Below are 12,500 nucleotides of genomic sequence, written 5' to 3'. Positions count from 1 at the left end.
TCTGTTTCCTTCCCTGATTGGTCAGTCTCATATCATGTGACTATTCTCGTGGGGACCCTTTAGAACCCTTTGGAACCCTTTAGGACCCTTTAAGAAGAAACAACAAGAACTCAGCGGTGTAGTTCTCCATGAGCAGCACATTTAACCACACACACACACACATACACACACACACACACACACACACATACAGTGGGCATCGCTTTCAAATGGCCACTTCAGTCGCGACACACAGGCGCTGTGTGAAGCTGCGGAAGCTCGCGAAGCTTTAGTACCACTTTCAGCCACTGTGCGCCGCTCTGCCACTGTACATCGCCTGTCAGTAGCCTGACTGCCCCTCTTCTAAAAAGCAGGAGGCTAGGCTACCTTTAAACGTAATTGTTACCAAGAGGAATCCCAGCCTACTTAATTCAATAACAAAATAAATCGTAATTAAACATTACCTCGATTAAGGCTATTTGGGTATGGCTTAAGGCTTGACTACACGGTGGTAGCGAAAATCGCAATCTGCTTTTGATAGCCTACCGTGCCGCCTCCACAAAACGAAAAAAATATCTTAATTTGCTGTCTATGTTATTGTCAGTGTTGGGGGTAACGAACTACGCAAATCAAAACAGTGTCTTAATTTGCCCTACTTGACTGCAATGTAGTCAATTGACTGCTTGACATGTCATTTTTATTTTTCTGTACAATAAACAAATACATCTGCTTTATGCCGCAGAATTACATTCATATTTGGCTGACTGCAGACGCCACTTCCCTCCCCCCATATTCCAAGATTAAGATAGTAGCCAAAAAAGCACTTCATACTATCATAAAAAAAATCGTTAAAACGAATAGCTATTTGCAATTTGACAAAACACTGGTCCTCATTTTGCTAATGCAGGACGATATGAGCCTGTTGCATTTAGTTAGATGTCCGAAGTCACGCGATAATGTTTGAAAACCACTGGCTCGTAGTCACAATAATTTAACACACGACAGTTGATAGCCTACTTCATCATGTCCCCATGCCTACATTTTTGTGAGTAGCATAGAGATTGTTAAAAACAATAAAGTATGGCTCTCCGCTTGGGACATCGAAAACTTACATTTTTAATAGACTACCGTCAAGATGCTGACTTGCAAAAGCCTCGATAACACGTTATTCCATTATCATCAGTCATGCCCCTTAATCAAAGTGCGAATGAAATAAAAGTTTGAGAACCACTGGCTTAACAAGTTACCTGCAGTCCAGAACACAGAATCTGTTGCAATATTCTGATGATCGGGCGATGATATCGCAAATGTTTGTTTTCCAAAGTAAGAATTTCACTTCACCATGCACCTTTGACAATGAATAGCTCATTACACTTGTTCCTGTTAAACGTAGGGCCTACCTGGTATCATTACAAACATTATTCTGTGTCTTATAAACTGGCATATTTTATGGCATTGTGTCATGTAAGTTCGCTGCAAAATCTAGAGAAATGTGTGAGGTGGTCAGCTGGGGACAATTGAGACACACATTGATTGTGTTATTACTTGAACATTCCACACTATCCACAGCTGTGGTAGGCCTATCAGGGCAGGAGGATTACTGTTAGCGAGACTTTATATAAAAATTCTTCAACAGAAGGCCTCAATGTTGTCTTGTTTGTGGAGCTTTGTTTCGCTTTCTGTAATCTCGGCTTCATTGAAAAATGAGGGCTTCCCTCAATGACCCTCCGAGAATAAATAAAGGTTGAATGAATGAATGAATGAATGAATGCCCAAAATAAAGGCCTGTGGTTTGGCGCAGCCTACAGTAAATAACAGACCCGCCAGAATGTGCGCTATGATGCTTTTTACGAGCAAGATGTTTTTGGTACCCCGCGACACTGCATGTTCTTAAATAACAATGATCATCAGTAATATTCGACCATTAATTTGGGTAAATGGGCAAGCGGACCACCTTGATTGGCTGATTGGCTGATGATTGTAACGCTGGGCATGATTCCAAACACCTCCCTTACGATGATGAGTGACAGGTGACAGGTCTCAGAATGCGTGCGCTACACAAGGACGGAAGATGATGAATAATATAATAATAAGATTTTAGCTTGGTGTTTTCTCTTAAAAGTTATTCACAAAGCCTTTTAGACAACTCCGAAACTAGGAGTGAGTCTTCGTGGCTATGGATGACGTCATTACTCATGCACGAGCTTGACTAAAGTGACCACCTTGATTGGCTGATGATTGTAACGCGGGAATTCCAAACACCTCTCTTCCAATGATGAGTGACAGGTGACAGGTCGGAGAATGCGTGCGCTACACAAGTAGTGCGAAGGACTAGCCTAAATGAATAAAGAGTAAGGCAAAACAAATAGCCTAGTAGCCTAATGAAACATAGGCCTATGGATTAATGCAGTAGCCTACCTTTTGCAACATTATTAAATTAATCTGTCACCATATGCCTAGGCTACGCTTTGCAAAGAGGAGAACATTTTAATTTGATTCACAATGAAACGTTACATTTCATTTATATGTTAACAATGAGTAGTTTTGGTTGTTGTTGGTGGCGCTTATTGCATCCCTTTTATGAATGCAAAATTGTTCCTCATGATTGAAGCTCCTGTTGGCGATAGGCTACACATTTCAAAACATCGCAACGTAAAAAAAATGCCACAAAAAAGCTGTTTATGAATAGGTCTTAGTGAGTTAGGAGTCCTCTCGACTTAAGCTGTCCCAGACTTAGGTGCTACTTTTAGGTCTAAAATGCTTCGTGAATTACTTTTTGTGAATAAATTAAGAGTCCTAAAGTTAGGAGTGAAACGCCCATTATTTTTAGGAGTTGCTCCTAAATTCGCCAGTTAGGAGCTGAATAAAAATTTTATTCAGCGCCAATACGGCCCTGAATAACAAGGCCTAGCCTAAATGAATCAAGGCAAAACAGCCTAGTAGCCTAATGAAACATACAGATTGATGTAGTATCTTTGTAACATTATTAAATTATTCTGTTACTATGCCTACGTTTGCAAAAGAGAACATTTTAATTTGATTCACAATAATGTTACATTTAATTTACATGTTGACAATGATTAGCCTAGTTTTGGTTGTTGTTGGCGGCGTTATTGCATGTTAGTTATGCCTACAATGCAAAATTGCTTCCTCACGATTGGAAGCTCCTGTAGCTGCATGATTTCAAAACACGGCAAAATGCCGCAGGTTTGTGAATAGGTCTGTGAGTAAGGAGTCCTCTTGACTTCTTTTAAGCTGTAAGAGGTGGGAAGGTGTGATTTGTTGGGGGCAGGGCCGGATTAACTAGGCACAAATATCTGATGGCCCCCTTCCCCCCAGCCAACCTAGAATAAATGCATGGGGAAAAACACTTCCCCATGACAAAGACATCGTAAAACACTGAAAGTTAATATTTTGTCACTAGCAACATACATCTGTCCTTTGTTAAATGTATTATGTTCCAAGTAGCCTATGCGTAATTCTGCTTCATAAAGTTGAACAAATACATTTGCTTATTTCACAGAAACATATAAATAGCCAGTTAGGGTCTACAGTGCAGAGTTGGTAAGTTATGGTAGGCCAACTTGCAGTGAACATACAAACAGGGGAAATTCTTTCTCTTGTAGCCTCAGGTGCGCACGTAGACATAAGGCCGAACATGCAAGCGCCAATGAATCGTGCTCTCACGACAATCACGCCGTTAAACTTAAATAGGTTAACATCACTCTAAGTTCGCCTTCAAGCAAGGAAAACGATGATTTGTCAAAGTCAAAGTCAGCTTTATAGTCAATTTCTTCACATGTTCCAGACATACAAAGAGATCGAAATTACGTTTCTCACTATCCCACGGTGAAGGCAAGACATATTTTACCAATTTAGGTCCACAGACAAACATAACATTCAAGTAAACAAAAAAGTAAAAGTATTTGAAGACATCTGTTTCGTTGGAAGGGCAAGGGGTAGCAGCAGGGCAACACAGAGACAGGCCCGATGGCAGGGCTGTTGTGAGAGTATTAAAATATGGGATATTCTACGGGAAAACATTAAAACGGCAAAACAGCGGGGAAAGTTAAAATACGTGATAAACACGGGAAAAAGTTGGCATGCATTGTTTCGGTCCCCGTGAACAGGGATTATTTGTCATACTATTAATCACATTTGATTATTTGTGAAATGGCGCAACACATTTGAAAAGGAAGGACTGGTACCATGCAAGCTCACGGGAAAGATTGATTTAAGAACCTTATCACAGTGTGTGGCTGTGGCGAAAAGCAGCGCGGGCGGAAGACAGCGACAATTGGCAGGGGAAGGTCATGCAACTTTTGACTGAAGCACTCAAAATTCCTCCGGTGGCCCCTTCAATAAATAACGAACAGTCCCTAGATTGCTGCTGGGCTATATGTCTTGGTTCATGTCTGTTAACAACTCATTGCCGTCAAACGCATAGCCTATCTCAAGGGTTGCACCCATTACAAACAAACATGCAATGTGAACGTCTGGGATTGGGGAGAGCACTAAATGCTCTACTGAATAAGCACGAAGTCAAACCTTTAAATGAAAAACACTCTTTAATAATCAAAAAAAAAATAAACCGCTAATGAAGTAAACTTGTGACCATCAAAAATCGTTTATCGCCTGTAACTCCGTGATAACAGGAAGGCATTTGGCTGAGCAACGGAGGTTAATATGCTCTATATTTTGTCCAAATTATGTCTGTCTATCATCGCTGCACTGGGAGAAAACCAGAATGTTTAATTTGTCCCATGCGTTTCTTCTCACGGCTGTAAACGGGATTCACTCGCAGTTAACCAAATATTTCTTTATTAGGGCAGGGCAGGCATATTTCTGGCTATTAAATTATTTCTAAACCAGTCTGCTAAAGTCTGTAGTGAAGTCTGTGTAGGGTTTTCCAGGCTCCATTTCTTTTTACGAGACACCCTGCTCACTTGAGCCATCTACCGGTTGTTTGGGTTGTTGCAGCGTCTCACTGGGAAAATACAAATTAAACACACACACACACACACACACACACACCAGAGTTTCTGCTAGAAAAAAATGGTGCCAGTCAAAGTTACCGGCAGAGGTTTCGTTTTCCGGACATTTTGATGATATGCCGGTCAAATATCCTATTATCGCTTCTTAATTAGTCAAGTTGAGGAAAACTGGAGACAGGCTATGTAGCTTAAAGAATGACATAATCAGGCTGAATAGAATGCAACATGTTCATTAGCCTAACTTACGTAAACATGCCTAACAAGATCTAGCCAGTATCTATGTTTTCATGGACAGCAAGAGTCCGCTTTGCTCGTTGTTTTAAAAGGCTACGTTGTTTGTTGCTGCTACCCACGCTATCTCCAGTGGTGACTGTTTAACTTACACAGATGCGCACACAAAGAATGAGCCACACCACCACCCCCTGCTATGCCTCTTTATTTGATAACACCACTACCCCCTAATGCTATGCCTCTTTATTTGATAACACCACTAACCCCTAATGCTATGCCTCTTTATTTGAGAACACCACTACCCCCTAATGCTATGCCTCTTTATTTGATAACACCACTACCCCCTAATGCTATGCCTCTTTATTTGATAACACCACTACCCCCTAATGCTATGCCTCTTTATTTGATAACACCACTACCCTCTAATGCTATGCCTCTTTATTTGATAACAATACATTAAGAAATGTTTCTTATTCTGGGAAATGTTTAGTTTCTTTTTATTTCGGTCCGCGGTTCAATGATAAACTACCGTTTAATTGTGCCGGAAATTATCCGCGGACCAGCAATCTCCTTGTCGAGGAGGCCCTAACCCTGCAGATCATAGACAGAGAACGCATAGGCCTACTGTATGCTTTGGGTAAAGAACACTTTGCATGTCCAGTGTACACAGAGAATGACAGTGTCTTGGAGCGGCCGCACCCCCCGCAACTCCACTTCCAACGTCATGATTCCGACAGATACCCCCGACACTTCTGTTTTTTATCTGGTGGTGGTGGAGTTGACCGACATCTGAGGCTTCAGACGCTACCAATTTATCATCATCCATCGCCCTGGCCTCTGAAAAAAACTTTTAAGGCTAGTCTGCCTGGGCCTGGCCATGTTTGAACCGCCTCACTCATTTGTTCGAACATGGACGTTTTAAGCGTGCGCTTCCTATTTGAAATGTTTCCTATTTGAAATGCAGCATAGGCTATGCGTGTTGTTTAATAGCTTTCAAATGGTAGAACCTGTACATTTAAAAACATAGCCAAAGGACGTATTGCTTTAATATAGGCTTACATTTTAAGGCTTATTCTCACATTCAGATTGCGTTAGGGGACGGGATTATTAGCCAATTTCAAACGGACAATTTGACCGGAGAGATTTAATTTTGTCAGACATTTCCTTTTTTTTCCAGCCAATGTCCAGTAATTACCAGACAATGAAAACCCTGACACACACACACACACACACACACACACACACACACATACATACACACACACACACACACATACATACACGCTACAACACCGAGTCATGCCACATGCAGAAGTTTTCTGATGATACTGCAATTGTGGGGTGTATCAGGAACGGGCAGGAGGAGGAGTACAGGAGCCTGGTGGAGGACTTTGTGCAATGGTGCAAACTCAATCATCTTCAACTTAACACTTCAAAGACCAAGGAGATGGTGGTGGATTTCCGCAGGTCTAAGCCCACTCTGCTACCAGTCCACATTGATGGGGTCAATGTGGAGGTGGTTAGCACCTACAAGTATCTGGCTCTCCACCTGGACAATAAACTGGACTGGTCAGCCAACACTGATGCACTCTATATGAAAGGGCAGAGCAGGCTGTACTTCCTGAGGAGGCTGCGCTCATTCAATGTGTGCATTAAGCTCCTCAGGATGTTCTACCAGTCTGTTGTTGCCAGCGTCCTCTTCTATGCAGTGGTATGTTGGGGAGGAAGCACAAGGAAGACGGATGCGGGGCGATTTGACAGGCTGGTAAGGAAAGCTGGCTCTGTAGTGGGAGCTGAACTGGAGTGCATCACTTCACTATCTGACAAAAGGACCCTGAACAAACTGATCAACATCTTGGACAATGACTGTCACCCACTCCACAGCACTATTGTTAAGCAGAAGAGCCTGATCAGCTGGAGACTTCGCTCACTGCCTTGCACAACAGACAGACTGAGAAAGTCATTTGTCCCCAGGGCCATTGAACTGTTCAATGCTTTACTTAAGGGAAGAGGAGAGATAGACTTCTCTGCATAGTCTGTCTACCTCTTCACCCCCTCCATGTTTGGATACTGTCTGTCCACTAGCCACTTTTACCACTGTCTTTATGCCTCACTGTTTTGTGCTATATTAGCACATTAGCACATATGCATACCCCCCTCCATGCCACAGCCGAACTGTGGCCATACTTATACCTTTTCTTAAATAGTTAAATATATAGATATATAGACTTTATTCTTGCACTGTTGGACTTACTCATTTGCACTATCACCATGGCCACTATCACCATTGCACTACCACCATGACACTCATTCACACAGAGCACCTTAGAGCACCTTACCATACCTTACTATGCACAGAGAATCACAGGCTCAGTCCCTGCCTCAGTCATTGCAAGCACCTCTGATTGATTAATCACCACTATGTGGATACTGTTTTTAGAATTGATTTAGATTAAGTGTTAGTATAATTTGTATTTTAGTATATTTAGCATATTCTTTATCTTCTACTGTCCTTATTGCTTAGTTGTGTTTTTATATTATATACTTTAATTACTCTTTCTGCTGTTAAAGAATGTGTTTGTGTTGTCTGTATGCTGCTCAGACCTTGAATTTCCCCTGGGGATCAATAAAGGATCTATCTATCTATCTATCTATCTATCTACACACACACACACACACACACATTAGCAGCACATTTAACATTTAACACTTTGCTTACTGCGCTCTCTTTGCTGGCAGCCTTTCAATTACATTCTACACACACACACACGCACACACAGTGTTGGAGAGTAACATAATACATGTACTGGCGTTACGTATTCAGAATACAAATTATGAGTAACTGTATTCCGATACAGTTACAAGTGAAAAAGTTGGTATTTAGAATACAGTTACATTGTTGAAATCAACGATACTTGTCTGTTTCATAAGTTTATTCACTCTCTAAATAAATTAAGGCAACTCCATGCATTCCCAGAAGCTCCTAAAAGCAATCTATGATGACATTGTTTCCATGTTTAAATTCAAACCCCGCCGTTTTGCACTAGCCTCATATTGCACCCGTCAAAACGCAGCCAGTGTGCCTGCTATAGTTGTACTGGTCATCTTGCTATTTTATAGTTGTACTGGTCATCTTGCTATTTCTATAGTTGTACTGGTCACCTTGCTATTTTATAGTTGTACTGGTCACCTTGCTATTTCTATAGTTGTACTGGTCACCTTGCTATTTTATAGTTGTACTGGTCACCTTGCTATTTTATAGTTGTATCAGGTAGCTTGGTTGACTTTACATTCTCCTATGTGGCACACTTCAGCCGTTTGGAACAGAACACACCAGAATATGCCTGTTTAGTAAGCAGGATTTGATGGCCGCATTCCTACACTTATAAAATGCAATTCAATGCGGAAGTAATCCAAGTATTCAGAATATGTTACTCAGATTGAGTAATATAACGGAATATGTTACAAATTACATTTGTGGGCATGTATTCTGTATTCTGTAACGGAATACATTTTGAAAGTATCCTTCCCAACACTGCACACACACACACACACACACACACAGTGAAGATGTGGCTCCACTCAATAATCTGATTGGTTGAACTCACAGGGCAGATTTATGATTGGCTGTTGGAGTCTTACCTCGTTTAGAACCACAACCTTTAGAATCAACCCCCTCACAAGCTCAGTGCCCTTCACTGCCTTGCCCCCTCTCCCACACACACACACACATCACCATCATCAAACACAACAGCACTCTCCCACACACACATTTGCATCTCTCTCTCTCTCTCTCTCTCTTCTTCACCCCCCTCTCTCTCTCCCTCTCTCTCTCACCCCCCCCTCTCTCTCTCTCTCTCTTTCACCCCCCCACTCTCTCTCTCTCACACACACCTCTCCCTCTCCCTCAAACACACACACAGACATCTCAATAGTCTCCATCATGCCAACCAGTAAACAGTAAACCAACCCTCCCACGTACACACACACACACACACACACACACACACACACACACACACACACACACACACACACACACACACACACATCACCATCATCAAACACAACAGCACTCTTCAACACACACACATACACTCCCCCATTCTCAAACATGAAAGCCACTATGTTCAGTTTCAGTTTCCACCAGATGAGTGTGTGTGTGTGTGTGTGTGTGTGTGTGTGTGTATGTGTGATGAGGTAGAACATAAACAGGATGATAAGATAACAAATCCACATCAGTAATATGGACAGTAAAAGAGACTCGGTCAAAACTCCACATGAATGTACTGAGGGCCGTATAAGCACGAGGCACTGACCCTGGGAATCAGTGTGTGAGGAGAGTGTGTGTCATGGTGCAGTATGTGAGGAGAGTGTGTGTCATGGTGCAGTGTGTGAGGAGAGTGTGTGTCATGGTGCAGTGTGTGAGGAGAGTGTGTGTCATGGTGCAGTATGTAGTGTGTGAGGTACAGTGGGGAGAGTAAGTATTTGAACCCATGCTAAAGTTGACTAAAAAGAGGAATATAAAATAATCTGTTAGAAATTGATCTTAATGCCTAAATTTAAAAAATGAGTAAAAATCCAACCTTTAAGAAAATATGGATCCAGGATACTATGCATCCTGATAAAGGTACCTTGGCCTTTGGAATTAAAATATCACCACATACCCTTCACCATACCTAGAGATTTGCATGGTGTATTTTTCAGTTAGCCTATTAGCTGGTTCGATTGGCATTGAACTCAATGAACATCAAACCAGCTAATAGACTTAACAAAAAAAAAAAAAACACATCATGCAAATCTCTATTTATTTACGATACATTCTTCATTCACTAAAATTGGTGTTCGGGTTGGATTTTTAATATATTTTTTTTTAATTAAGGCATTAAGATCAATTTCTAACAGATTATTTTATATTCCTCTTCAACTTTAGCATGGGTTCAAATACTTACTCTCCCTACTGTACCTCACACACTACATACTGCACCATGACACACACTCTCCTCACATACTGCACCATGACACACACTCTCCTCACACACTGCACTCCTGACGTTCCTGTGCAGTCTTCCTGCACCTCCTGACGTTCCTGTGCAGTCTTGCTGCACCTCCTGACGTTCCTGTCGGTTGGGCCACAAATTGTCATCCACATCACAACGACATATTATGACAACTTGTTCAACCATTTTGCATGTAAAGACTTATGCTATGAACTAATGCTTAAATGTTGTGAGACTATTCAACAGAGACCCATTATAATACATTTTGATCAACGTGACATAAGCAATTGATAATGTAGGAAACAGCAGAGAATTGTACATAATCATTTGTATGGATGCACCAAAGCATTTGCAACTTGTTCAAAGAAATCAGAAACTGCTTTTTTGATGTGCATAAGTGACACAATGATGTGAAGATTGAAAAACTGTCTCTCTTCCCTTTAGTGAAGCATTGAAGAGCTACCGGCGCATGCCAAGCGCATGCGTATGCAAGGCGGTGTGTGTGTGTGTGTGTGTGTGCGTGTGTGTGTGTGTGCGTGTGTGCCCTGTAGCCTGTACTTTGGCATCATCACGTGTAAAACTGTGTGTGTGTGTGTTTGTGTTTGTGTGTGTGTGTGTGTGTGTGTGTGTGTGTGTGTGTGTGTGTTTGTGCGTGTGTGCGTGTGTGTGTGTGCATGTGTGTGTTTGTGTGTGTGTGTGTAGGTATGGAGGTGCTGGGCCTATTGGTGGGCGGGACTACTGTGCTCCTGTCCATCATTCTGCTGACCAGCCTCTGTTTGAACTGCATGAGATCTTCCTCCTCCCACAGTGAGTATCTGACCAATCACAGTGCAGAGAATATGAACTGACCAATGAGATCTCAAAGATGGGTTTATCTCTTCTCCCTCCACAGGCATCATCACTGAAAACCATGACAACGATGACTACACACAGCCGTACGAGCTCACCCTCCTCTTCTCTCTCTCTCTACCTTTCTCTCTGTTCTCTTTCCCTCCCTTTATCTCTCTCTCTCTCCTCACTCCCTCTCTCTCTCCTCCTCACTCCTCCTCTCTCCTCTCTCTCCTCCTCCTCCTCTCTCTCTCTCCTCCTCCCTCTCTCTCTCTCCTCCTCCCCTCTCCTCCTCCTCCCTCTCTCTCTCTCTCCTCCTCTCTCTCTCTCCTCCTCCTCCTCTCTCTCCTCCTCCTCTCTCTCTCTTCTCCTCCTCTCTCTCTCCTCCTCCTCCTCTCTCTCTCCTCCTCCCTTTCTCTCTGTACCTTTCTCTCTGTTCTCTTTCCCTTCCTCCCTCTCTCTCTCTCCTCACTCCCTCTCTCTCTCTCCTCCTCCTCCTCCTCTCTCCTCCTCCTCTCTCTCTCCCTCCTCCTCCTCTCTCCTCCTCCTCTCTCTCTCTCTCTCCTCTCTCTCTCTCCTCCTCCTCCTCTCTCTCCTCACTCCTCTCTCTCTCTCCTCACTCCTCCTCTCTCTCTCTCCTCCTCCCTCCTCTCTCTCTCCTCCTCCTCCTCTCTCTCTCTCCTCCCTCTCCTCTCTCTCCTCCTCCTCTCTCTCCTCCTCCTCCTCTCTCTCTCCCTCCTCCTCTCTCTCTCTCCTCCCTCCTTGCCTCCTCTCTCTCTCCTCCTCCATCTCCTCTCTCTCTCCTCCTCCTCCTCTCTCCTCATCTCTCTCCTCCATCATCATCCCTCCTCTCCTCTCACTTCTCCTCCTCTCTCCTCCTCCTCTCTCTCTCTCCCTCCTCCTCCTCTCTCTCTCCTCCTCCTCTCTCTCTCTCTCCTCCTCCTCCTCCTCTCTCTCTCCTCCTCCTCTCTCTCCTCCTCCTCCTCTCTCTCCCTCCTCCTCTCTCTCTCTCCTCACTCCTCCTCTCTCCTCCTCTCCTCTCTCTCTCTCTCCTCTCCTCTCTCTCTCTCTCCTCCTCCTCCTCTCTCTCTCCTCCTCTCTCTCTCTCCTCCTCTCTCTCTCTCTCTCTCCTCCTCTCTCTCCTCTCCTCTCTCTCTCTCCTCCTCTCTCTCTCTCCTCCTCCTCTCTCTCTCTCTCCTCCTCTCTCTCTCCTCCTCCTCTCTCTCTCTCTCTCTCTCTCTCTCTCCTCCTCTCTCTCTCTCTCCTCCTCCTCTCTCTCTCTCCTCACTCCTCCCTCTCTCTCCTCCTCCTCTCTCTCTCCTCCTCCTCCCTCCTCCTCTCTCTCTCCTCCTCCTCCTCTCTCTCCTCCTCCTCTCTCTCTCCCTCCTCCCTCTCTCTCTCTCCTCCTCCTCTCTCTCTCTCTCACTCCTCCTCCTCTCTCTCTCTCCTCCCTCCTCCTCTCTCTCTC

At 43.5% G+C, this 12,500-nt stretch overlaps 1 protein-coding gene across 4 annotated transcripts in view; it reads left to right on the top strand.

Moving 5' to 3' along the window:
* Positions 1 to 12,500, top strand: part of LOC125287871 — a 71,436-nt gene that overhangs the window by 6,418 nt on the left and 52,518 nt on the right. For all 4 annotated transcript variants that reach the window (XM_048233933.1, XM_048233934.1, XM_048233932.1 and 1 more), the window contains exons 3-4: positions 10,907 to 11,011; positions 11,097 to 11,139. In XM_048233933.1, the coding sequence (XP_048089890.1) occupies positions 10,909 to 11,011; positions 11,097 to 11,139 (146 nt within the window). In that variant the 5' untranslated portion in view covers positions 10,907 to 10,908. The remainder of the gene's footprint in view (positions 1 to 10,906; positions 11,012 to 11,096; positions 11,140 to 12,500) is intronic.

This window comes from Alosa alosa, chromosome 22 (genome assembly GCF_017589495.1).
Source record: "Alosa alosa isolate M-15738 ecotype Scorff River chromosome 22, AALO_Geno_1.1, whole genome shotgun sequence".
Taxonomy (NCBI): domain Eukaryota; kingdom Metazoa; phylum Chordata; class Actinopteri; order Clupeiformes; family Clupeidae; genus Alosa; species Alosa alosa.
Note: the sequence above shows the minus strand (reverse complement) of the source record. Positions and strands in the feature narration are given on the sequence as shown.